At 34.5% G+C, this 27,503-nt stretch overlaps 1 protein-coding gene across 1 annotated transcript in view; it reads right to left on the bottom strand.

Moving 5' to 3' along the window:
* The window catches only part of LOC308553269 (A disintegrin and metallopeptidase domain 3-like), a 98,638-nt gene that overhangs the window by 14,808 nt on the left and 56,327 nt on the right, over positions 1-27,503 (bottom strand). Inside the window, exons 11-16 of the mRNA XM_081129086.1 lie at positions 20,976-21,112; positions 17,415-17,601; positions 8,538-8,636; positions 4,481-4,676; positions 3,670-3,760; positions 3,198-3,381 (exon numbers count right to left, since the gene is read on the bottom strand). Of these exons, the coding sequence (XP_080985212.1) occupies positions 3,198-3,381; positions 3,670-3,760; positions 4,481-4,676; positions 8,538-8,636; positions 17,415-17,601; positions 20,976-21,112 (894 nt within the window). The remainder of the gene's footprint in view (positions 1-3,197; positions 3,382-3,669; positions 3,761-4,480; positions 4,677-8,537; positions 8,637-17,414; positions 17,602-20,975; positions 21,113-27,503) is intronic.

The following is a 27,503-nucleotide window of genomic DNA, read 5'->3' as shown; positions in this document are numbered from 1 at the left end:
TTGTATTGATCAACCAACTGATGAATCAAAATACATGGATACATCAATTAAGAGATCGATAGACTGATAATTTTTACAAAGGACCCACACTAAATGAGAGTGAGGTAAAGACACCTTAACTTTCTGACCTCTCTGAAATCAACTGAATAATGCAAAATAACAAATGAAAATAACTTTGATTAATTTTTTAAATATCCTCAGAATGATTGTATTTTAGATTGACAGATTTCACACACACAATAGCCTCCTTTTTCCCAATAAATGAGGTTAAAGAAGAATTGGAAAGAGGCAATTAGAAGATGAAAGATTTAAGAACTTATAGACATATACACCATGGAATACTATGCAGCTATAAAGAAGAAGGATCTCATACCCTTTGGGACAGTATGGATGGACCTGGAGAATATTATGCTAAGTGAAATAAGCCAGGCAGAGAAAAACAAACATCACATGATCTCACTTATATGTGGAATCTAAAGAACTTAATAAACTGATGAACAGAATAGATTCAATGACATGGAAGCATAGATCAGACTGACGAATGTCAGAATGATGGAGGAGGGCGGGTGGGTGGAGGGGGAGGGAGTAACCAAAGAATGTATATGCATATATGCACAGCCCAAGGACACAAACAATGGTGGCGAGAAGGATGGGGAGGGGGAGGGGAGGGGGTGGAATGGGTCATTGGGGAGAAAAAGGAACATCTGTAATATTTTAAACAAAAATAAAATTTAAAAAAAGCACAGGGATTTTGAAATAAAATGAAGGCCATTGATGGGTAAAATGGAGAAATCAACCACATCCAATCCAATGGCTTAGAAGAGTAAGTAGTTGATGAGTCTCACAGTGCCCTAGAGGAGCTGCAGCCTCTGATTCATAAGGAAAAAACAGAGGAAGAGACCTGTAAGGGCAGGATTGGGAAAAGTGACTAAAATATGGTATTATCAATGGAAGTCTGTCCACAGAACCACAGAACTGGTTAGCTCTCAATACTCACTATTTACCTCTTCCTCTCAATGACAGAATGCAGTCAGCACATGTTTTATCTCCAGGGACAAGCATTAGAACACTATATTGTTTTCTAAAGCAACTGAATTAAAGATGACTACAGAATTTGGGCTTCTCAAATGATCTGCCATAAAATAGGTATTATCCAATTAAACTTTTGTAAGTGCCATAGCCTAAAAGTCAGTTTTCAAAATGAAGACTATCATGTGACAAACCCCAGTCACACAAAGCTGCCAGTTAGGTTTCTTTAATAAAAAATGGTGTGGGAGTAAAAACTCATGGCAGCTTAAAGCTCCTATTGAACCACCCCTCCTTCCCTGCCTCCCTTTGCTTCCCTCCTCCCTCCCTCCCTCCCTCCCTCCCTCCCTTCCTTCCTTCCTTCCTCCCTTCCAATAGATTAATAATTTTTACAAAGGACCCACACTAAATGAGAGTGAGGTAAAGACACCTTAATCATAACACATAAATAGCTTACACCTTGTAAATTTTATATATGTCTAATCACTATGCTGTGCACCTGAAACTAATAGACTATTGAGTGTCAACTGTTATTAAAATATAAAATTTTAAAACAATAGCTCAATATTCAATGATATATTTATTTAATCACAAGTTAGGTGAAGCATTTTCATGTTCCTTAGTCATATATGTTTAATTTCATGAGATTTTTTTTGCACTGATGTATAATGAGAGATAGGTATGTACATGAGTGTATATAAAGGGAAGACATATTACTTTATGATGTTGTGGATACAAAAGGGGCCATATACTAAACCTGACAAGCTCAGGGGAGGCCTGCATGGTGGATCTTACAAACTCAGAGGCCAAAAGTAACCACACAGAATGGTCCGAAACTAAAACTTTCTAGCTAAAAATGTGTCAATGTGACCTACGCTATCTTCCTTGACAAAGTCAGCCTTTAACTGAGCCTGCAGATTGTCTTTTTGCATCTAAAATAACATACCTATGGAATGTCAGAGTAATCTCCTCTTCCAGACCCCTCAGGGCACAGCCACTGCACCAGAGCAGTAGACCACAGAACCCCTCATTACCTTATTCCCACACACCATCTCTATGTGCTGTAAATGTTCATTATTGACTATCCTGTACCCACCATTGTATAAGAAGTATGTGTCTATTTGTTTTACTTTTTATCCAGTCTTAGAGATTTCCCAGCTTTGCTTTCTCCAGCCTCCCTAATCTACCACCAACGAATGTGAGGTAGCCACACTTATGGTTTCTCCTTTGATTCTGACACATAAAATAAACAATAAAACTGCTATTACCCAGAGCATTTCCTTTGAGATTTTGCTTCTTGGCAATTGTGAGTTTGGTTCAAATAAACTCTTGTAAGATTTTTCTTAGATTGGACATTCTTTTGTGGAAAATGTAGTCAGTACCAGTATGTTCCTTTGTGATTACTTTATTATTTTTGCGTAAAAATGTCTTTTCCCATTCTGAAATGTTTACTCAATTCCCCTTTCTTATTTTTCATTCCTTAAAATACTGTTTTCAATATAAATTATGTTAATTAAAATGTAAGGTAAGTATACACTTTTAATTTTAATAATCTTTCGTCAACTATTTTTAGTGGTAATAGTTTAAATATCACTTATCTATTATGTTTCTAAATTTTTTTTAAGAAAAAGAAATGAAATAAAGCTTAGATTCTGTTTTATTATTGTATTTTGTGGGAGGGCCAGATTTTTAACAAGTATACTATGCTTTTGGAGAAAGAATTAGGGGAGTAGGCTAATAAGCAAATAAATGTTTTACTTTCCTTATAAATAATTCTCATCAATTACTATAGACTAAATATTTGTTTGTTTTTGTTACTGCTGTTCTTATTATTCAGATTGTTCCATTTCACTTTTTTAGTGTATTATTTGATTCCTTTTTAGTTCTTTGTTTACACAAACTATTGCAGACCAAATCCTAGCCTAATGAAGAGGCTTTGACTCTCAAGTGTGAGAAAACCAGTTTGAATATCTATAGCAAAATTCATAAAAAATGATAGGAAAGCAAGTGTTCCTTTGATCAACAGAAAGTCTTACCTTTGAATCTTACGATACAGGAACCAGTTTGTAAAATTGTAAATAAAAAAATCTTAATCTCTCTCTCTCTCTCTGTCTCATGCACACAGACACATACACACACTATATTTAGAATCAAGTAAAATTTATATTTACCATATTTTTATCACATATAGTACCATCCACTATATAGCTTAGATCCACACCTGGAGTATTATTTCTTTTATGTGCTGACATACATATTTGGCCGCCAAGGAAAGTGTACTGAATATCATAATTTGTTAATGATGCTATCTCTGTACGTGTCCAGTGACAAACTATCTTTGCACAAAGGGTATCTCTGGAAATATAAAGCAGAGAAAATTTCCCATATGTCACTCTGGGGCACAATGTATTAGGTAAATAACAATTCAAAATATGAAGATAATTCAAAATGTTACTCAGATCATAACAACAAAGCTATTCAGAGCAGACACCATCTTATGAAGTACAACATATAAATTCATCTGTATGTACTATATTCATCTCTCATTTGAATTAAGTGAATCATTGTAGAAAACACATACACAAAAACACACACACACAAAAACACATGCATTTGGAAATGAATAGTTTTTAAAATACACACGTTATAATACATGGGCCGTTATGACACTTTCCAAAGTCATCTCCTAGATAATTGATTTCTTCTGCACATAAATAACTAGAACCTTTAGAAACTAAAAACATAAAATTACAATTAGTCATTTTAAAAACATAAAACTAAAAATGTGGTACATTAATATAGAAACATCTAGACAGCAGCAATGTCTAGTCAGTGCCATCTACTACAAATTTTTGATGTTACTTAGTGGCTCTTCAAGAATGAGAAACACTCCCTAAAAACTACCCACTTGAGAAAATTTGGTATCATCTTGCAGAAATGACAACACAGTCATTTGCTCTCTTATCTACAATTCTAATAATCTGCTTCCTTTGACCAGTCACCTGAAATTTTACTAATGCCCTATTGTCCTTGTCCTATACTTATGAAGCCCACTTTGCCTCTTGACATAATTCAAAGATACTTTGATTTGCAATTTTACTTTCAAATTTGGATTTAAATAAACAATGCCTTTTCTTGTGGCTTATAGGGTGAATTACTGATTTTAAAAAAAACACAGTTTAAAAATGAACCCCAGCCCAGCCAGTGTGGTTCAGTGGTTGAGCGTCAACCCAGGAACCAAGAGGTCACTTGTTTGATTCCTAGTCAGGGCACGTGCCCAAGTTGAGGGCTTGAACCCTGGGGTGAGGGCAGGGCATGCAAGAGCTTGCCATCAATGACGTTTCTCTATAATCCATGTTTCTCTCTATATCCCTCTTCTTTCCCATCTCTCTAAAAATCAATAAAAACATATGTTTAAAAAAATGAACCCCAGAAAAAAACCCACAACTATTACATTTTCCAAATAACTCCACACACTGTTTAGTCGGATCTCGGCATATTCCCTTATAGCAAAAGGCGGTGTTATTACTACATAGTTCATAATCAATAGATTTCATATCGTCTACACAAAACTCAGATGTTCCAGTGCAAAATTCTGTAAAATCACATGGATCTTGGCTTATCCGACATATATGTCCTCTTGGGTGAAACTGTGAGAAAAAGAAAAACAAATTGTGTGTTTTTTGGTAATACATTTTATCCAAAGATCTTAAAGTGCTTCACACATTACAATTAATCAAGTCTTACTACTACTCCAAGCAAGGTATTACTATCAGCTATGATAGTTTAGATCAACTGTCATTATAGTTAAGAATGATGAGAGATTAAGTGATTTGTCAAAGATCATCCACTACTTCAGTACTGGAGAGGTACAACTCAGGTTCCTGACTTACGCTATTAACATTAAGCACAGCCCCTGTGCATGGTATCCACTGAGCACGGCACCCTTCTTTTGAAATAATTTACGATATGCTAACCTATTATGAAGTTTAAGTGAACATGAACATAATGGCATCAGTTCATGTACTCATACCCAACACCAAATTTGGAGGCAAATATGCATGTAATTTTCTGAAAGATGGGGAAATGTTAAACACATAAGTTAGCATCATTATTTTTTCTCATCAGAAAATGTCATGTTACCTTTAAAAAAGTGTTGAACTCTCTCTCATTGTTCCTAATAACTTCAAACGTAAGAACAAAGGGAAACTGAAAGTGGGGGCTGCTACCAAAGCAGCAGTTCTAGGACGAAGTCTTTTCACAAGGTTGCTCAGGTTTCGTGATTGCACCTGACTGTTTGAGACAAAGGACATTGTTGATTTCTTTTTTTGATCTTTCTGAAACAAATATTTTTGTAAAGCACTAACCAAAAATGTAAGAAGATTAAATAAGAGAATTGTGTTGGTAACTCTCATTTGGATTCTATTACGTTTTTAGATACTTAAGGAAAATTATAAATTTACTTCTAGAGAAGTAGACTGGAAAGAACCCAAATACCCATCAATTTTCACCTCATTTTTTAAGAAGGGTCTAGTGAAAGATCTCATAGTTACAATGCTGTGGTTATACTAAATACTTCAAGATAAATAGAAAATATCTAATATCAAACTATGCATATTTATTTTTCAACTTTTGACTCTTGGGGACTAACCGCACACCTGAAATGCTGCACTAACTCAGAGGCTAGTCTTTACCATATTTCTAAAATATTGCTTAATGGGCTTCTTTTTCACGTCAAGTAATTTTTCTTTCAGGACCTATTCCACCTCTACCACAAGAGGTTATAAATCATGAATCTGCTTCTGACTCAGGATGATAATCAGAACACTTCTCCCTAGACAGTGAATGGAACAGTGGTGGAAATTTAACTCAGCAGGGTCAGTCTTGCTTTCCTCCATTACCAAGCACTGAGGCAGATGTTGGGAAAGAAAGGATCTTTCTGTTCTTCCGAAATATTGTACCATGAACTAGAAAAGCCAGGAGGTGCAGTGAGCTCTCGGCATTATATATGCAGAAACCTTGTTTGAGACCTGTTAACAAAAATGTGAGGCTATTGAATGGATGTATAGAATAAGACCTCTATCGCTCCTGCTTGAAATGCTCACCTGAGCATGAAGTTAGACTCATCTTTTACCTAAGCTTCATAAGTGTCTGTTTTCCTTTGCTTGGCTATCATCAAGATACAACCTTTTGGGACAGCATGGGTGGACCTAGAGAGAATTATGCTAAGTGAAATAAGCCAGTTAGAGAAAGAAAATGCTATATGACTTCATATATTTATAAGTGAAATCTAATGAACAAATGAAAAAAACAAGCAAAATAAAACAGACTCAGACATAAAGAGAACAGAAGGACAGCTGTCAGAGGGGAGGGGGGTTGGGGGCTGGGTGAAAAAGGTGAAGCGATTAAGCAGTACAAATTGGTAGCTGCAGAAGAGCCAGAGACGCAGTATGCACCATGGAGAATACAGTCAAGAATGTCAAGAAAACGGTATGGGGCCAGGTGGGCAGCAGGGGGACAACTCTGTAGAGTGCTGTTATCTGAAACTGGTGTGGCATGGCATTGAATGTAAACTGTGGCTGAAACAAACAATAATTAAAATGAAATAAAATAAAATGAAATAAAATACTGAGTAGGTAAGTGTGGGCTGTGTTTTGATTTATGTTCTTTACAAAACAAATTCTAGAATATTTTTATATTTTTATTTTAACTACTCTTTAGAAAAAAGAACTCTTCAGCTTATTCTTCTAAACAGTGAAGTTATGTAATGTCAAATGTTTTTTTAGTCACTTTTGGTATTTAAATAACAAAAGCTAATATCTAGAAGTTATCACCTTTGCTGTTTCACTATGCCACTAAAATTATAGTATATCTAAAGGGTGAAATGAAAACAATATTAGCAGGAAACTTTATTTCAAATTTTTAATAGGCTTGAATCTAAAGTCTAAATATAGTTAGAACTATCAAATCTTTCAATATTTTCACGCATAAAGTCATGTATAATGAATTCATAATAAACATCATTTTGTACAAATTAAAAAAAAAGATACAACTGACCAATACATAATTGGTCTTATACCGTACCAATTAAACTTTTAAAATTACATATAGAAATGTCTGAGTACTAGTTAGAAACAAGTTAGTCACTGTTATGTTTCAGTAAAACAGCTGGTTAAACTTGTCTTCCATATTTTTGCACTTGGATTTGTGCCTCTCTAAACAGAAATGTTATTTTTAAAATACTGGATAACATTGTTAAATTTTGGAAAAGCATTGGTGGAAACTAGCCTAACTGAAAGTAGACAGAGAAGAAAACAGGAAGGAAGCCTTTTACACCATGGCCAATAATGAAAGAGCAGAGTATAAGACACTTGTCAGCCATAAATGACATCAAAAGCCAAGTTCTGTGCTATAACACATAATAAAATTAATATAAACTAACAAAGTGCCTTTATCTCTTGCCCTGAAGCCTTCCTTAGCAACTTGTACTGTGAATTTTCAGTCAACCAAATGAACAGATTATCTCCATTTTAAAGAAATATACTTTGGGATGTAGGTAAAGGGCAATGGACTCTTTAGAAAAGTCTTACTGCTCAGTCCCACTGGTTTACAGACAAAGGTGAAGATGAGAGCTCTGCTGAAAGGAAAAACAACAAGATTTACTGCTAAGAAATAGAAATCCTACACTGGCCTCTACATTCATGTGCCTTAAAAACAAATGACCACTGGTTCTAATTACTAGCCCACAGAGTAAAGAACAAATATTGAACAAAGTAGAATAATGTTGTGAGAGATTTCATTGACACAGAAAAAATGAATCTGGCAAGAAAAATTTCTCATTAATCAGCTTTTATATTTGTCATAGACTCCTGAAAGTGACACTAAATGAGATGCTGCAATGATGTAATCCACAGAAGACAAATCCTAAACAATCTCCTCTCAGATGTGGCTACAGAGAAAAACTGAATGGAAAGCTTCCCAAGGGAAGTCAATTCAATCCACTTCTAGGCCAGGAGTCCTGGCCAAAGGTAAACCTCATTGTTTTATATGCTACATATTGCTGACTAAACTACATAGGTTCCTTTTCTGTTATTTTCAAAATGAGATTTTAAAAAAATGACTCTCTCATTCAAGCATCACATGCCAAGTGTGTGGTGGGTGACTCATTTATCATTTTGTCATAAGTTGTTTCATGATGCAGAGCGGCAAACAGGCATGACCAGGAGGAATATATAGCACCCAAATAATCTGGAATTGGTTTCAATGCAATAAACAGATGGATCTTGAGTAGAAATTGAAACAATATAGTGAGTGATGGAGCTAAATAGCAGGAAGAAAAACACCTTTAGACATCCATTAAATTCTAAAACGAACTGTGTATGAATCGGGTACATAAACTAACATATTTGAAAGATGTGTAAACACAAGTTTTTAAAAAACTAAAATAGAAAGAATGCCCAAGAACACAAAAATTACATGAAGGAAAACAATGAAATATTTTGAAAGTTTACCAGACAATTTTTACTATTACAGCATGGTCCACTGCCACATTCTGCAAATCCAATTAGTGCACAAGTTTCCGGGTTACAGCATTTTTTAAAAGGACACTCCTAAAAGTAAATACAATCAAGTTAAATAATAGAAATTTTCAATCAAATAGATAATTTTATTTTTCAAAATATACTAAAGTTTGTCTCTAAGTTAATTACAATTACAGTGTAATTTTTACTTTTGTATTATTTATAACTCCGCTTCATTAAACTTAATATATTTTCAGTGTAGAAATCAATTGTAATAAATTATTCATGATTTCATGGTCAAGAAACTGAACTGTTAATAATTTAATGCAACTCCCTTCAATCCTCTTCAGTTTTGTAAACATATTTATGCACAATGAATTTTTAGATTTTTTTCATTGAATAAATTCTAAGTACCTTTCCATATTATTGAGTCGTCTCAAGAAATAATTTTGGGAATATATAACAAGTTATGATAGTGACAAAATCGAGGTTTCTAAATTATAATATTTTGATATTGTAAAAAAAGATTCAAAGAAAATTGTCATTTTATATTTTATCTTCAAAATTTTATATTAAAGATTAACTCAAAAAGTTTTTGGAGTCATGGAGTACAAAAATAGTACATACTCTTTATAACAGTATACTAGGATTTCCTTCTTTTTATACACTTGTCTATTCTATGAAAGAGGGATGTTTTTCTAGAATGATAAGAATATTTAAAAATTAGTAAAGTTTATAGGCAAACATAACTAAGCATTTATGTCTATTTCAATTTAATAATTTTATTAATAACGTGTTGAAAATTTAACACATATGCACATTCTGGTTTACTTTATATTTCTATGTGTTGATTTTGGTTGAGGTATTCTGTTTATTTCCTATATTTGTAAGTACTTGTATATTAATGATACACAATTCAAAAACTGAGCTAGTCAGAAGGAAAACAACATAAATGAATATAATTCAGAATGCTTTTGTGATCTTGTTCCAGATTATCACAACTGCCCTTAACCTAAGGACTGGATACCCACTTTTTATCAGGAAACTTTAATCTGAGACTTGTTCACTTTGGAGGTAGACAGCTTTGGCCTAAGATAAACTTTTGAACAGTGATATGATTCCCCTTAGTCACAATTTATTACATCTGGGGGTCTGCCTTTATCTAAAGAAAGACAAAACTCTCTTGTAAACTCTCCTAGGGCCCATAGCTTCTACTCTGATTGCTGGATCTATCATATTGCTGGCCCACTTGATGAAAATCATTAGCTGCTCCTTTGAATTCTTCAGAATATTGATTCCCTCCTACAGGGTTCCTTCCTGCATTTATGTCTTTCTCATGATAATAATCCCTGCTTTCAGTCTCTTAAGACTTGGATCTTGACCTCATATCAGCCAAATGCTGCTGCTGAGGTTGCTACAAATGCCTTGGTAGAAATGATTTTGCCCAGATGGCCAATGTACTGGATCTACACATGCTGTGATAGGAGAATTGTTCTTTTCAGAAAAACTGCGGTCTGTTTGGCAGGGAACGTTTAAATCCATTCAAGGAGTTTGTTCATCTAAGGAACACAGAAGTGATTCAGTCTTATATTAATTACCTATTTCTGCTCTTAAAAATTACCTCAAACTTAGTAGCTTAAAACTATATACATGTATTATTTTACAGTTCTGAGGGTCAAAAGAACAAGAGAGTTGTCACTGGATTAAAATGAGGATTTTGGAAGCTCTTCATTGCCCCTGGAAGCTCTAGAGAAAATCCATTTCACTGCCTTTCCAGCTTCTAGAAGCCACTTGCATTCCTTTGCTTATGGACTCTTTCTCCATCCTCAAAACCAGCAGCATAGCATCTTCAAATATCATTGTCACATAGCCTTTGACTTTGACCTGCCTGCCTCCCTCTAATAAGGACCATTGTGATTACACAGGGCCCACTCAGAAACATAGGGTATCTTTCCCTCTTGAGTTCCTTAACTTGATCATATCCTCAGAGCCCTTTTTGCCATTAAAGTAGCATATTCACAAGTTATGAGTATTAGGACAAGGGAAACTTTGAGGGTTATTCTACCACATTTACCATCTGGTCTCCAAAGATTCATGTACTACATTCCAATATCTATTACAGTATTAACTTAAATTTGCTGATTGCTGACTCATCTCAATGGAGTGAAGGAGCAGTTGAGTCTGCAATTGTTCTTCCTTCCTCCTGGATCTTCCTGCACTTTGTCTGACTCTCGGGCTTGGTGAGAGTGTGTTCAGCTCCATTAAAAAGCCTCCATTATTGTGTGAGCCATTTCCTGTGATGTCTCACCCTTTCAATACTTATTCATATACTGTGTGTGTGTGTGTGTTTGGTGTGCATGCACAAAAACATATATGTATTATATTAATATAATATATTAACACATAACTAAAAAGTAAAAATACTCAATAATTTTATGCACATTACTTGTTGAAATAATACTATACTGGACATATTAAGTCAATATATGTTATATAAATTAATCTCACCTATTTCATTTTATTTTATAAATGTGGCTACTAGAAATATAAAATACATGTGTGATTCAGATTATATTCCTAATACATAACATTGATCTAAAGAAACATTAATGGAATCAATAACTGAATTTGGCAAAGTTGCTCTAAAAAATTCAGACCACAAATATCTAGTGCATTTTTAAATCTGAATAATAGAGAAAACAAAATTTTTAAATATATGATTTAAACTACCATAAAAATTTTAAAACATAGCAATAAAAATTTTAAAGTTCATCACTAAAATACCTGAATACTAGGAAGTACTGTTGAGAGAAATTAAAAGAAATAAGAAGTAAAGGCATATATCTCCATTTTATCTAACCTCAAATTTATCTAAAGGTTCGATGCAATTTCTTCTGTCTTTTTGTTTGCAGAAACTGAAAAAACAAATCAGATAGTCTTCCTAAAATGCAAAGGGCCAAGATTACCCAAGAAAATCATGAACTGGAATAACAATGCTGGAGGATATATAATATTATATTCCATCAGTTAATAGAAATTCATAGTGATTCAAGATAGTGGCATAAGAGTAGAAAAAAGAGAAAAACCCATAAATGTTTACTTGATTGATGACCAAGGTTGATTCATAGCAGTGAGGGAAGGACAGTCTTCAAATAAAATGTGATTTTTTAACTTTGATATACTTATAGTATTTATAAAAATAAATTACAGGTGGAATGATATCAGAGGAGTGGCAGCTTGAGAGATTCCCTTAGTTTCAGCTCTTGAAGCTTCAGCAATTTGAATAGCTATGAATCAACAAAGGATTCTCTGCTCAAAGCACAAATATGCCTTAGAGATCCACACATTGAAATATCTAAAGGTGGGCAAGTGAGAGTAAATAGGAAACAAGAGAAGGGAGAAGGGCTGAGACAAGCCACAGACACAGCCCTGTAGTCAGTAGCTTACAGAGGGACAGTGGATAGGGGGGCAACTAAGGCCAGAAAATGGATGAATCCAGTTGTGGCTGGCATTCCCTTCAGCTTGGAAAAGCAAAGAGATTCTGCAGATATTCCTGCAGAATGAGCTGCGACTGAGTCTAAGAACCTGGGAAAGGACACAGCACAGAGTGCAGTGAGAGTTGTTGGGCAGCTGGCATTCAAGACAGAGGGAAAAAAAACACAGAGCCCTGCTGCCCCATAATTTCCTAGAGCTTGCCTCCCTTCACCCTTGGTGTTCGGTTTCAAGTACATTTTCTCCAAACCTGAGAACTGGTACTACAGAATCACTTTTTTCCTGGAATAAAAGGTGACCCTGTAACTGGTACCAGGGTAGGGGGATAGGGAAAACCCCCACAGAGGTCCAAGGTTGACATTACCAGGAGGGCAAGACAACATAAAAGTCTGCCACCTTCCTCCAGTCCACCCCAGCTCCACACATCACTGCTACACTTATGGTTGAGTTTGGCTGTGGAGGACAGCACTGGCATTTCACAGAGCTAAAAAACTTGTGAATCAGTGCCACCTACTGGAAAATAATAAAAGGATATATTCATATATCTTCTAGAGAAATGCCACTCATACATAGATGCCTAGACAGAGAAGGAATCCATCAAATACCTGGAATAACCAAAATAGCAGCTAGGTCAGAGAGAAAATGAAAAAATCTCCAAAAACAAACTTAAAGACATAGAAATATGTGATATAAATGACAGAAAATTCAAGATTGCAGTTGTGAAAAAACTCAAAGAGATGTGAGAAAATACAGTCAGGTAATTTAATGAGATCAGAAAATAAATGAACCAACAAAACGAGTACTTTCCCAAAGAGTTTGAAACTTTAAAAAAAGGACCAAAAAAAAAATTCTGGAAAAGAAGAACTCATTAAAAGAGACCAAGAATGGCCCTGGCTTGTGTGGCTAAGTTGGTTGGTTCTTTTCCTGTGCACCGTAAGGTTGCTGGTTCAATTACCAGTCAAGGCACATGCCCGGGTTGCAGGCTGATCCCCAGAGAAGGCATGGAGGAGGTAGCTGATGGTTATATCACTCTCAAATTGATGTTATCTCACTCTCTCCCTCTCCCTTTCTTTCTCTTAAAAAAAAAGAAAAAAAGAAAATTTTTTAAAGAGATCAAGAATGAACTAGTGAACATAAGAAATAGAGCAGAACAGATGGAGAAAAGGGTTAATGATACCGAAGATAGAAATCGATAAATGAGGCAGAGGAAAGAAGAGAGAGACTTGAACAGAAAAAAAAAAGTGATAACTCTAGGAGAACTGACACCCCAGAAAGAACAATATAAGAATAATAGGCATACCAGAAGAAGGAAGAGAGGGGGAATGGAGAGCTTATTCAAACAGTTGATGATAATTTCCCAAATATATGGAAAGTAGTAGAACTTTGAATCCAAAAAGCAAGCAGAACATCTATTTAATTCAATCCAAAGAGACCTCATATTGTATTAAAACTGTCAAAAATTAATGACAAAGAAAGAATTCTCAAAGCAGTCAGGGAAAAGAAGAAAGTAACCTATAAAGGAAAGCCCATTAGGTTATCTTTGGACTTCTCAGCAGAAACTCTACAAACCAGAAGAGAGTAGAATCAAATATTCAAACTACTGAAAGAGAGAAATTACCAGCAAAGAAAAAAATCCAGCAAACTTATCCTTTAGATATGAAAGAGAAATAAAGACTTTTCCAGACATACAGAAACTGAGGAAATTTATCACCAGAAGACCTCCACTGCACGAAATATTTAAGAGGGTCATTATACCTGAAACAAAACACAAAAGGTCACAAAATTACAAGTAAGGTCACCAACAATCTTACAGCATAAGTGGGAAAATTTGTGACAACAAAAACATAAAGGGGAGGGAGGTAACGCCTGAATTTGCAAGGGAGGATGATTAGATGCATTCAAAAGAAAAAGGACTACTGTATGTATATATATTAAACTTTCTTTTTCATAAACCTAATGGTAACAACACACACAAAAAACAAAACCTAGACACATAGTTTTAAAAAAGAGCAACACAGGAAAGAAGTATGGGATACCACCAAACTAAAAAGACAGACAGAAACACAAAGGAAAAGAACCAATGGAAACACACAGCTGCCAAAAATAAAAATATAAAAGGACTATAGGAAATACTCATATATCAATAATTACCCTAAAACTAAATGGCTTAAATTCACCAACAAAGAGTCACAGAGTAGTACATTGGATCAAAACAAACCCCAAACATATGCTGTCTTTAGGAGGCACATTTCAGCTGCAAAGACAAAGTTAGACTCAAAGCGAAAAGGTGGAAAATGATTTGCCAAGCAAATAACATCCACAGAAAAGCAGGTGTAGCCATATTTATATCTGACAAAACAAATTTCCAGATAACAAAGATAATTAGAGGCAAAGATGTACATTTTATAATGATAAACGGGACACTACATCAAGAAGAAATAACACTTCTTAATACATATACCCCCAATCAGGGAACACCAAATTATATAAAGCAACTACTAACAGAACTAAAGGGAGAAACAGACAAAAATGCAGTCATAGTTGGGAACCTTAATAATCCACTGATAGCTCTAGATGGATCATCCAAGCGGAAAATCAGCAAAGAAAGATTGCCCTTCAATGACACATCAGACGAAATGGACATAATTGACATTTACAGAGCCTTTCATACCAGAACATCAGATTATACTTTCTTCTCCAGTGCACATGAAACATTCTCAAGGAGAGACCACAAAGTAACTTCAACAAATTCAGGGAGATTAAAATTACAACAAACATATTCTGTGACCACAATGCTCTGAAATTAGAAATCAGCAGCAAAAGGGAAGTACAGAAACCCACAAATATGTGAAGATTAAACAACATACTACTAAAACAATGACTGGGTCAAAAAAGAAATATAAGGTGACATCAAAAGATATCTAGAGACAAATGAGAATGAAAATACAACATATCAAAACTTCTGGGATGCAGTGAAAGCAGTAATAAAGAGGGAAGTTTATATCATTACAGGCCTATCTCAAGAAACAAGAGAAATCCCAAGTAAACAACCAAACATTACATCTTAAAGAATTAGAAAATGAGCCCTGGCCAGGTAGCTCACTTGGTTAAAGCATCGTCCTAATAACGGCAAGTTTGTGGGTTTGATCCCCAATCAGGGCACATATAAGAATCAACCAATAAATGTATGAAAATTTGGAACAACAAATCAATGTCTCCCCCTCTTCCCTCTCTCTCACTCCCTTCTGCTCTCTATCTAAAATCAATTTTTTAAAAAGAACTAAAAGAACTAGGGGGTTAGGAAAGATTGGGTAAAAGAGGTGAGGTTATTAGCTAAAGAACATATATGCATAGCCTATGGACACAAACAATAGTGTGGTGAAGGCCAAGGGAGGCCGGGGAGGGGCGGTGGAGGTACGCAAAGGGGGATGGATGGGGACATCTGCAATAGTGTCACCATAAAAAATTTTTAATAAAAGAAAATAATAAGAAAAAAGAACTAGAAAAGGAAGGTCAAAAGTAACCCGAAGTCAGCAGAAAGAAATAAAAATTACAGCAGAATTGAATGACAGAGAAGAAAAAGACTTTACAAAATAATAATATTTAAAAAGCTGGCTCTTTGAAAAGATTAATAAAATTGACAAACTCCTGGCTAGACTCACTGAAGAAAAAAAGAGAAAAGACTCATATAAACAAAATCAGAAATTAAAGAGAAGTTACCACAGACATCACAGATATACAAAGGATCGTACTAGAATATGATGAAAGGTGATAGCACATTCACTTATCAGCATAGACCCTTGAGAAATGCAGGCAACAGGTGCAGCTGCAGACATGCAAGAACAGTCAAGGTCAAGATGAAAACATAATCACTAATGGGGGGAAAAACATATCTACTAAATCACTGAAAATAAATAGTGGGGGGAAAAACACAGGTCAAAAGAAATAAGCTAAAATTAAATAAGAAAACAAATGTGACAAAATGCACATACAAAATATAAAAATTTTGAGACAACTAAACTTACAAAAATATTCATTCTAGAAGGGTGTAAGGAGTCATATCAACTTAATACAATAAGGTATCCTGAAAGACATCCTGGGGCAGAAAGAAGCCATTAGGTAAAAACAAAGGAAATCTTAATAAACTATAGACTTCAGTTAATTTTAAAATATGCAAAAATATTAATCACAATAATGTCTAAGGTGATAATTTTATAGATCAAATATAGATCAAATAATAAAACAATGTAGATATTGAAGTAAATGGTACAACACAAAAACCAAGTGAGGATAGAGAAATATTGGGGAAATACTAAATGAAAAGAAGCTAATGTGTGCATAGACATGTAGAGACAGAGACAAAGATTGACACAGAGACAGAGACAGATATAGAGACAGAGATGGAGAGGGAGTTAGAGGTCGATATGTCAGACCAAATGACTTCAAAACAGAAAGCAACATTGGGATAAGAAGATTCACTATGAGAAGATAAAAAGTTAATTTCTAGGAAGGTATAACAACTGCAAAGAAGTTTGCACCACGTAAAACAGCTTCAAAATATAAAGAATGAATTGAGTAAACTATAGTGAGACTTTGGCAAATACAACTGTATCGCTGGAGATATCAATATTATTTCTCAAGTGCTGAGGGATCAAGCAATCCAAATTAATAAAAATACAGAAGATGTGAGTCATTCACTTACAATTATAATGCAGTCACGTTATACAGAATTTTGTTCCTAATAATTAGAGAGCTTTCATATTTTCTAGAAAATCTCTATCATTCACAACATCACCATGCATAAGTATATGAAGGCAGACACAACAAAATTCACTAATTAGTTATCTTACCAAATACAAATAAAAAAATGATAGTAGCAAAAAAACTAAATATAGCAATAATAAATGATGGATTATAATCAATCCTGTGAACCCAAGTTAAAATAAATGAAGTTCCCCAGATGCAGGGACTGAAATTAAGAGATGAGGTAAACAATTCACATTTTGTAACTTAGGGAACCAATGTACTCACTTGGCAAGAATTCAGGAGATGATTTAGGTGATGATTATACTATTGATGGAGCTGGTATTTATCATATAGAAAGGTCGGTGTTGCTATTAATGGTTACACAATGAGGAAAATCTTATTAAATCCATGCTACACTTACTCCATACTTCAATTCTTCAAATGTTTGAAATTCAGGATGAGTCAGTTCTCACATGTGCCATATCCCCGTATCTTAGACATCTCATAAAATGGTGCAGCACTTGACAAAAAGCCCTCCCCTTTTGTATCACATATATATTTATAGTACTATAAGGGAAACAAAAAAATAAAAATAAATCTTTACATAAGCTATTAATGTTTGTCTCTAACCTGTTGTTTTCCACAATCACATTGTTCTCCTGCTTCCACAATTCCATTGCCACAAAATGAACGTCTTCCTTGGACGACCACTTTTGAAATGTTTTGATTCTGAAGACATTCAGATTCAGGCTGTGAAACTGCACGTTTAAACTCATTCACGCTGCAACTGCTAAAAACCTTTACACCTCGGGAACGTCTAAAATTAGATTATATTCTTCAGGTAGATGCAGTAAAATCACTATCAAAGTAACACTCTTCAATATAGCACTATTAATTCTCTACAACATCAGTTACAGAAAAGCCAAGGAGGGGAGAGTGCTTTATTCTTAATACAAGTCATAAATGTAAGCAATGAGTTCATTTATATTGTAATTTAATATACTAGAAATCTAGCAAGTAGAAGAAGCTAAAGTGCAATGAATTAGAATATGTTAAAACACAACAGTGTTTGGCACACAAAAGGTCTAATTAAGTATGTCCCATCATTTATTATTTTCATTATTACTGTCAACATCATAATGATAATAATTATAAGGAGCACTAATTATCATTAAGAATATTACATATGCTAGGTAATTTATATGGAAAACTGAAGGAATAAAAGATAGTTGATATTGCTAGTGAAAAATCATAAATACATTTTTTCTTGGTAAGATTCAATTAAAATATGTGAACATTAAGTATATAAAATATATAAAATTACATTATTTTTTATTTTAAAAGTTCTATATTACTAAGTGTACTGTTGAATGGTTGTTTTAAACTTTCTCTCTCCAAATTAGAGAAGTGATACAAATGAAGTCCAAAGAATAAATTATTTTCAGAAAAAGTTAACAGTAGGTTGCCTTAGAATGTTTTGATAACTGTAAATATTTTAATGTATAATCTTACATAGAAATGAATTCTCCTAAAACAGATCCTTTAAAATCAGGAAATAATGACACATTATTAACACCTAGTCCTAAAATTTCATTCAGAATTTTCCTTCTGCAGAATACTGGAACTTTGATTGCAAAAGGATCAAGTTCAGAATCAATCATTGCATTTAGCTCTCATGTTTCCTTAGTCTAGTCACCTATTTTTTTTGTTGGATTTTGTGACACCCAAAGTTTTGTCATTACAAGCTGATTATCTGGTAATGTGTCCCTCAATTTCGGTTTATGAAATGTTTCCTGATAATTAGACTGAGGTTATGCAAGCTTATCACAAGAATGTTGCTGAGTTTATTTCACTGTGTCCTAATAAATGGCACATGATTTTGATTTGTTGTATTACTGATAAAAAAAATTACTTTGAGTAGTTGATTAATGGTGTGTCTGCCAGCCTTCACTCTGAAATGACTTTTTTTCTTTATCAGTTAATAATCATTTGGAGAGAAGTACTTTGGTTTTATGTAAATATCCCATTTCTAACTTTCCGATTTATTCATTCATGCATTTACATGATTATGGAATCATGTTTTCCTATTATACTAAATGAGTTATAATACATTACTATCATTATTACTTATGACATTCAGTTGGCCACATATTTGGCTAGAGGGAGTCCCTTAAAACTGGTCAAGGTGTCCCTTTGAAAAATCACCATAATTCTTTGAACACCACCTCATATTTTGACACAAGATGTTCCAGGCTCATTTGTATTTTCTCTGCCATAGCCCTGGAATCAATCATCCCTCCAAGTCCTTCTAGTGGAGAATAGTATTTCCAAAATATTACCTGGGTGCTACACATCCTTGTTATTAGATTTTTAAAGCACAGGGACCAAGGCCATAAGCAACACCTTAAGAAATGTTCCGTGCCTTTGCTCTCACCTACAATTTGCAATATCCCCACCAATTTGGGCGCCTGTAATGGCATGAGCGTCCTGATATTTCAGCCTCAGTGGGGGACAAGTCTGGGGTGTATAGATCAGTCAGTGATTTCTGAGCTCCCAGGCCTGTGAGGTTTTGTACAGCCCCCACTGTGTTCATTTTATTGCCTCCTACACAGCTACTTAGTTCATGCAGGTCTTATTCTGTCAGTGGATTGGGCCCACCTGCTGGTATCTTTGGTGCATTCCAGTTTGGGGAATGTAGAAAATGCTTTCGCTTTTTTGTTTGGTTTCCTAGTTTTACTCGTCGTTATTTTGTCAGAGAATTGGGGGAGACTAAAATACAATGCTGATACTTTTACCATCTATCTGACTTCTATCTTCTCCCTTTTTATAATTCTCCCTAGGTAAGGAGCCATCCTATCTTGGTTCTTATTCTAATATTGTCTTCCTTTCTATGACAAGTATGCAAAGCTATACCTTAGGGCAACTGTTCCACTATTTTCAGCTTCTTTCGAAATGATCTGTTCATGGTTTTAATTCCCATCAATATGCTGATGGCTCACACATTCTAGATCCCTTGTCCTCAGAGATCCTGATCTATATAACTGTGTACTTATCTCTAATGAATGAGTCAGAGGCCCCAATATAACATATACAAACTGCCTCAAGATTTCCCATTTTCTCCTTTCCTAAAATATTTGCCTTATTAACAGTATCTGTTAATAAGTTGTGATATCCCAAAATCTACATATAATTATTGCCATTTTCTTTCCTCTCAACCTTAATAAACTGCTGCAATTATTATGAGAATCATCTCCCAAATATTACGATATTGTTGTTCCCTCTGATATATTATTCATTCATTTCTAAGGTAATCTGTATTACCCATATGGCATAAATCAATTCAAAATGTGGTTTGCTAGACTGATCATAAAATACTAACTCTTACAACATGATAACATGATCGGGCTCTTTTCTACATATTCTATGTTAGCTACCACCTGGACTTCTTCCCCTCACTCATTGTTCTTTACATTTTACTTTCTTTTCCTTATGCCTTGTATATATTTCCTTATAGTCCCAGATATTTCTTCTTTTTTCATTTTCATCCCTGCTCCCCATAGTCTCCTTACTCCAGTCTGTTCAGTTTCTCAAGCTTCTTGCTATCCAAGTAACACTCACTTGCTTACCCTGAAAACTATTCAACGAATTTTTTATATGACTAGAGTCATTCCTTCTCTGCAGGTCCCAACAGAATTATTTCCTAGGCCACTTTATTGGACAGTTACCTCTCCCCATGTATTTCCTATCTACCTCCTTCGGGCACCTCTCATAAGATGTTTATTCCATGGCCACTTTTTAATTTCCTGTCCCTAATGGACTAATATAAGTTATTTATGACTTATCTATCTTGTCAGCCATTGGTAAGGCAAATACACATAATCCTGCAACAGAGCCAATGCTTGTTACATATTTTTAAAATGAATAAATAAATTTCACCTCAAAAGTCTAGTAAGCCCCCAAAAGTCATTATCAACAAACACTTTCTCTCTAGACTGTAACACTGAATATAGAAATATTAAGCCCATTTTCTACAATATTGAATCCTAATTCAATTTAATAAGCTTTAAATAAGCACATATATATTTAATAAAAATCTTCTTACTCAAGTTATATTGCAAGTGACATATATCAAAGACTACTACAAGCATTTCACCAAAAAAGTCATAGATTTGATAAAAAACAACATCTTACATTGCTTGAGGATTCATAATGCATGTAGTTTCTGGACAGTAACAATTATAGATGTCATCATAGCTTAATCCCAGATTAATTCCAAGCAACTGTGCCATAATAACTGAGAATGCCTCTAAAGTTATTGTCTTTGGATACTAAATACAAAAAAACAATGTTGCCTACGTTATTTTTTCACCACTTTGATCATTTCAATAAATAATTTGTGGACATACTATCTAAATGCAAATGCAAAAATAAGAAAATAGTATTCCAAAGCTCAATAATTCCTTAGAAATATAGAAAACAAAAAAATTTGGTACATTGTGGTGTTTGTTTGTTTTTTGAGAAATAGTATTTTTAATACAAATGGCATTGAAAAGTAACTAATAAAATTAATGTTATTTTTTGTTTTTATGTGTTATTCATTTAATTCCAAATAACTTTAATTTTTTTGAGAAGAATAAGCATTGTTTCTTTGATGGTATTCTTTTCCCAGAGAACACTCAGAAAAAAACACACAACTTCTCAAGGGTTGAATTGGCAATCAGTTTCAGTTCATCAATAATTTTAGGAAAGAAAGCTAAATAATTTTTTTTCTGAAGGCAGAATACTATCACACTTTGCAAGTAGCATTTCTCTTGTCTCCAAAACAAAACAAAACAAAACAAAAACAAAAAACAAAAATAATTTGAGAAGCAATAAGTTCCAGAAGAAATACACCCCTAACAACCGTCTTTTACTATCTGCATGGTTTTTCCTTTTCCATAATGTCATGAAGCTGGAATCAGATGGTATTTAGCCATTTCCAATTGGCTTCTTTCACTAAAGACTTACATTTTCTCCATGTCTTTTAGTGACTCAATCGCTTATTATTTAATCACAAAATAATATTCCTTAATATGGATTTACCCCAGGTTGTTTATCCATTCACCTCTGAAGGACATATTGGTTGCTCCCAATTTGGGGTAGTTATGAATAAATCTGCTCTAAACATTCATGTGCAGGTTTGTGTGTATAATTTTCCAACTCATTTCAGTAAATGCCAAGGAGAACAATATCTGAATCATATGGTAAGAGTGTGTCAAATTTTCTAAGAAATTGCAAATTGTTTTCCACATGAGTGCACCATTTTGCATTCCCATCGACAATGAATGAGAGGTTCTGTTTCTTCAGATCCTCACAGCACATGCTGCTGTGCTTTTCCCTTCCAGTACAATGCTGAATAGGAGTGGCGACCTATATCCTCGTCTTGTTCCAGATTTTAGTGTGAAAGCATTTAGTTTCTCACCAAAAAGTGGTAATACTAGCTACAGGATTTTCTGTGAATGTTCTTCCTCAAGTGAGGAAGTTCCCCTCTATTCCTAGTTTGCTATAGTTTTTTGTGTTGTTGTTGTTTTTAATCATAAATAGTGTTGGACTTCATCAAATGTTTTTTCAGGATCTACTGATATGACCATATGATTTTTCTCCTCTAGTCTATTGATGGGATAGATTGCATGAAATGATTTTCAAATGATGAACCAGCCTTAAAAATCTGAAATAATGTCCATGTATAAACATCAACAAAAGGGTATAAACTATTTATTTTTATTTTTATTCTTGCACTAAAAAGTACAATAAATGAAATGAAAAATACCCTGGAGGGATTCAAAAGACACTTAATCAGGCAGAAGAAAGAATCAGTCCTAAAGAATCAGGTCATTTGGAATCACTGGGTCAGAGGATGAAAAAAGAAAAAAAGAATGAAGAAAAAAAGAGCCTATGGGCACTGGCAAGCAAACCAATATATGGAGTACTAGGGTCTCCTAAAGAAAAGGGTTACAGAAAGGGGCAGAGAGCTTAACTGAATAAATAATGGCCAGAAAGGCCAGAAACCTGAGGCAGGAAATGAATGTACAGATTCAAACAGTTCGCTTAATGAATGGGATATATATTCTTAAAAATATATATCTATATTTTGTTCAGCATCTCAAAGAAACTTTCTGCTTTGGCCATGATCACCAGAGTGCAGAGAGAGAGACACTTCTGCGTCTGTTCTTCATTCCAGGTCATTAGAACTTCCTCCATGTCTGATACAGGCTCTTCTTGAATTTTGTTAGTTTTGTTGCCTTCAATGAAGAGATCCTTTCACAGCTTCTGTCACCTTGTTCTTGTTCTTGAAGATCTGGCTAGGGTGGAATGAAATATGACTGGCTGGCCAGCACTAATCGTCATTGATTTTCCTCCTTTGTTGTACTTAATCACTTTTACCTTTGTTTCCAGACCAGTCACTCAAAGTGGCCGCTTACATGCAACAGTGATTTTGTATGCTTGGGGGCCATGATGAACAAAACAACGTGAGATGAGATCAAGCACAAGAGAAAATGATGCAATCAAGAGATGCAGTGAAGACGAGATGTAGGAAGCTGCTGGTGCTAAAACATGGCATAATGTTTTACAGCAAATTTCTTTTTATAAGTAGAAAGAGTACCCTCAAATATAATAACAGAGCATAGTATAGTAACTACATAAACCAGTAACATAGTCATTTGTGATCATTATCTAGTATTATGTACTGTATATAACTGTATTGCTATACTTCTATATCTATATAACTGGCAGCACAGTAGGTATGTGTACACCAGCATCACCACAAACACATGAGTAATGTATTGCGCTATGAAGTTATGACAACTATGAGCTTACTAGGTGAGGGTAATTTTTCACCTCCATTATAATCTTCTGGGACCACCATCATAGAAGTGGTCCATTGTTGACCTCAGTAACTTTATGTGGTACGTGATTGCATTCATTACATTTGAGACAAAGCTTCAATGCCTTACTATATTCAGGTTATTAATAAGCTAGAAAGGGAAGGATACATACAACTTATCAGACTGAATCATGAAGTAAGGGAAAATCTGAAGGGACAAATAACCAGTAAGGAGATTCAAGAAGTAATCAAAAACCTTCAAACAGCAACAACAAAAACCCAGAATCTGATGGTTTTCCTGGTAATTTCTACCAAACATTTAACAAAGATTTACTGCCAATCCTCCTCAAACTCTTCCATGGAATCGAAGAAGGGATACTCACAAACCCATCTTATGGGGCCAGCATTACCTGACACCAAAACCCTCAACAAGAAAAAAATTAGAGACAAATATCCCTGACGAATATTAATGCAAAAATCCTCAACAAAATAGTAGCAAACTGAATTCAATAGCACATTAAAAGGACTTTACACCAGGAGTCAGTGAGGTTTTTCCCCCTGGAATATAGGGATTAATTAACTAACATAGGAAAATCTATCAACGTAACATACCATTTTCACAGAATAAAGGGTAAAATCCTCATGGTCATCTCAGTTAATGCAGAAAATACATTTCATGAGATTCAACACCTTTTTGTGATAAGCAACAATCAACAAAATGGGAATATGAGAAAACTACCTTAACATAATAAATTACATGTATGAAAAGCTCACAACTAACATACTCACTAGTGAATTCCTGAAAGTTTTTCCTCTAAGATCAAGAATAAGACAGAATGTTCTCTCTCTCACCAATTCTATTTAATATAACATTGGAAGAGCCAGCAAGAGCAATTAAGCAATAAAATAAATAAACGACATCTCACTTGGAAAGGAAGAAGCAAAATTATGAGTGTTCACAGCTGACACGATCCTGTATATAGAAAACACAGAAGACCCCACATGAAACTCTTAGAACTAATAAATGAATTATAGGATAGAAAATCAAAACAATTTATTGTGTTTCTATACACTTACAATGAATAATCTGCAATGCAGTGGATGTTCCCTGCAGATCAGATACATGAGGCTAACAAAGCTCATGTTTGAAAGTGACCTAAAGTGTCATGAGGAGAATTGTAACCAGGCATGTTGAATGTTTTCAGTTTTGCTGTTGGACTGAATCCCAGGAGATGGAATGGTGGAGACGTCATTACAGAGAAGCCCAGGACGTGTCATTGCCAAGCCTCACTCCAGTGCTCCCATGAGTACTAAGTGCATATGTCCTTAATCTCACTTGCTATAGGGTAAGTTTAAAATGTATTCATTGAAAATCATCTTTTTGAGATTTTAGAGGATACAGAAATTTGTTAAGTGTATAGTTTTACTTCAAGTGCCTTTTTTTTTCCTTTTAATTTAACTCCCCAGTGTTAGATACTCTCTCTTTTTATTTTTCAATTACAGTTTACATTCATTATTATTTTGTATTAGTTTCAAGTGTACAGCATAGTGGTTAGTTAATCATATACTTGACAAAGTGTTCCCCTCAATTTTTCTCATACCCACCTGGCACCATACATAGTCATCATAATTTTATTGACTGTATTCCCTGTGCTGCTGTCTCCGATTAATGGAGTTTGTGCACATCCTTTTGGGTTGTGCTGATAAACAGACTGATACGCAAGTAGCGTTTTGGGGTTGATATATTGGCTGTTATATAACTCATATTCAATTTGTTCAGCTAATTTGTTGAAATAATTTCAGTGAATTGGAAATCCTAGGGCTAAGGATATCCTAAATTTATATTTTGAGTCAAAACTGTAGCTTTTCCACTAATTGTAGATCCTCCTCATCAGTCTTCCAGTGTTTGCTTAAGAGAGTTGAAACTGTACTAAACTGTTGAAAACTGAAAAGCATTAGATATCAGTGTTTTTATTCTTTGACAGTGTGATATTACAGAGAAATTACTCTAGTCATTGTTCCACTCAATCATCACACATTCTTTTTGTTTTAAAATATATCTTTATTGATTTCAGAGAGAGGAAAGGAGAGGGAGAGAGAGATAGAAACATCAATGATGAGAGTTATTGATCTGCTGCCTCCCGCACACCCCCAAGTGGGGATCGAGCCCGCACCAGAGCCCATGCCCTGACCAGGAATCAAACTCTGATTGTCTGGATCCTAGGTTGATGCTCAACTGCTGAGCCACGCCCAGCCGGGCTCATCATACATTCTTAATCCTTAATTGTCATTTGTATTATTTCATTTTCTTTTCTTCCAGTTTACTGGGATTATTAGCATCTTGGTTTCCAAAAGCTCGTTAAAACTAAAGATGTTAAACATTTGCCATGCATTGCAAATGAAATACCTTTTTTATATTATTTCACTGTGATGTTTTATTTCTTGGTTGTACAAAAGTTGTATATTAACATATAATCATGTTCTGTTTTAAAAAAAGTAAACAATTTCAGTTGCAATAGTGTAAAAAAAAGTGAGATACTTAGGAACAAACTTAAACAAGGAGATGAAAGACTTGTACACTGAACACTAAAAAATATTGCTGAAAGAAATTGCATGACACAAAGAAATGAAAAGTACATGTCATGTATCTCATAGGGGTTAATATCCATAATATAAAGAACTCCTACCACTTAACAACAAAGGACAAATTGCTCAGTTAAAATATGGACTAAGGATTTGAATAGACATTTCTCCAGAGATAATATACAAAAAGTCAAAACGCATATGAAAAGATGCTCAACATCACTAATAATCATAGGAATGCAAATCAAAATCACAATGAGGTATTACCTCATATCAATTAGGATGACTGCTATTTAAAAACACAAAAAATGCACTGGCTGAGTCGCTCAGTTGGTTGGAGTGTTGTACCATACACCAAAAGGTTGTGGGTTCCATTCCCAGTCAGGGAACATACCTAGGTTGCAGGTTGATCCCCAGTTGGGGCACGAATGGGAGGCAACCAATCAATGTCTCTCCCTCACTCTCTCTCTCTCTCTTGCTGCCTCTCCCTCTCTCTGTCTTCCTTCCTCTTTCTCTAAAATCAATAAACATATCCTTCAGTGGGAATTAAAAATTAAAGAAAATGACATACAAGTGTTGGTGATGTTTTCACAGTGCAATGTGAACAGCTGGGATTATAAAATGGTATAAGCAGTATGATAGTTCATCAAATTATTAAAAATACAATTACCATATTACATAGCAAACCCACTTCTGGTTATATATCCAAAATAACTGAAATAGAAGATATCTGCACTCCCATTTCATTGCAGAATTATTCTCAATAGCCAAGGAATAAAAACAATCTAAGTTTCAGTTGGTGGGTGGGTGGGTGGATGGATGGATGGATGGATGGATGGACGGACGGATGGGTGGATGGATGAAGAAAATGTTACACACACAAACACACTTGCATGCACACATACATACATACATGGAATATTATTCAGCCATAAAAATAAGGAAATCCTGTCTTTTGCAACAACATGGATGTAGCTGGATGGTACAATGCTAAGTGAAATAAGCCAGACAAAGACAAATATTACATTATTTCCTTTATACATGGAATGTTAAAATGTCATACTCACAAAAGCAGAGAATAGAATGGTGGTTGCCAGGCGCTAGAGGGTTTGGGAAATAGGGCCATTTTTCTCAAAGGGTACAAAGTTTCAGTTATGCAAGACGAAAAGCTCTGCAGATATGTTTCACACAACATAAATACACTTAACACTACTAAACTGTATACTTAAAAATAGTAAAGGTAATATATTTTATATGTATTTTACCATAAT

The sequence above is a fragment of the Miniopterus schreibersii genome, assembly GCF_964146895.1.
Source record: "Miniopterus schreibersii genome assembly, chromosome: 2".
In the NCBI taxonomy this organism is placed as follows: domain Eukaryota; kingdom Metazoa; phylum Chordata; class Mammalia; order Chiroptera; family Miniopteridae; genus Miniopterus; species Miniopterus schreibersii.
Note: the sequence above shows the minus strand (reverse complement) of the source record. Positions and strands in the feature narration are given on the sequence as shown.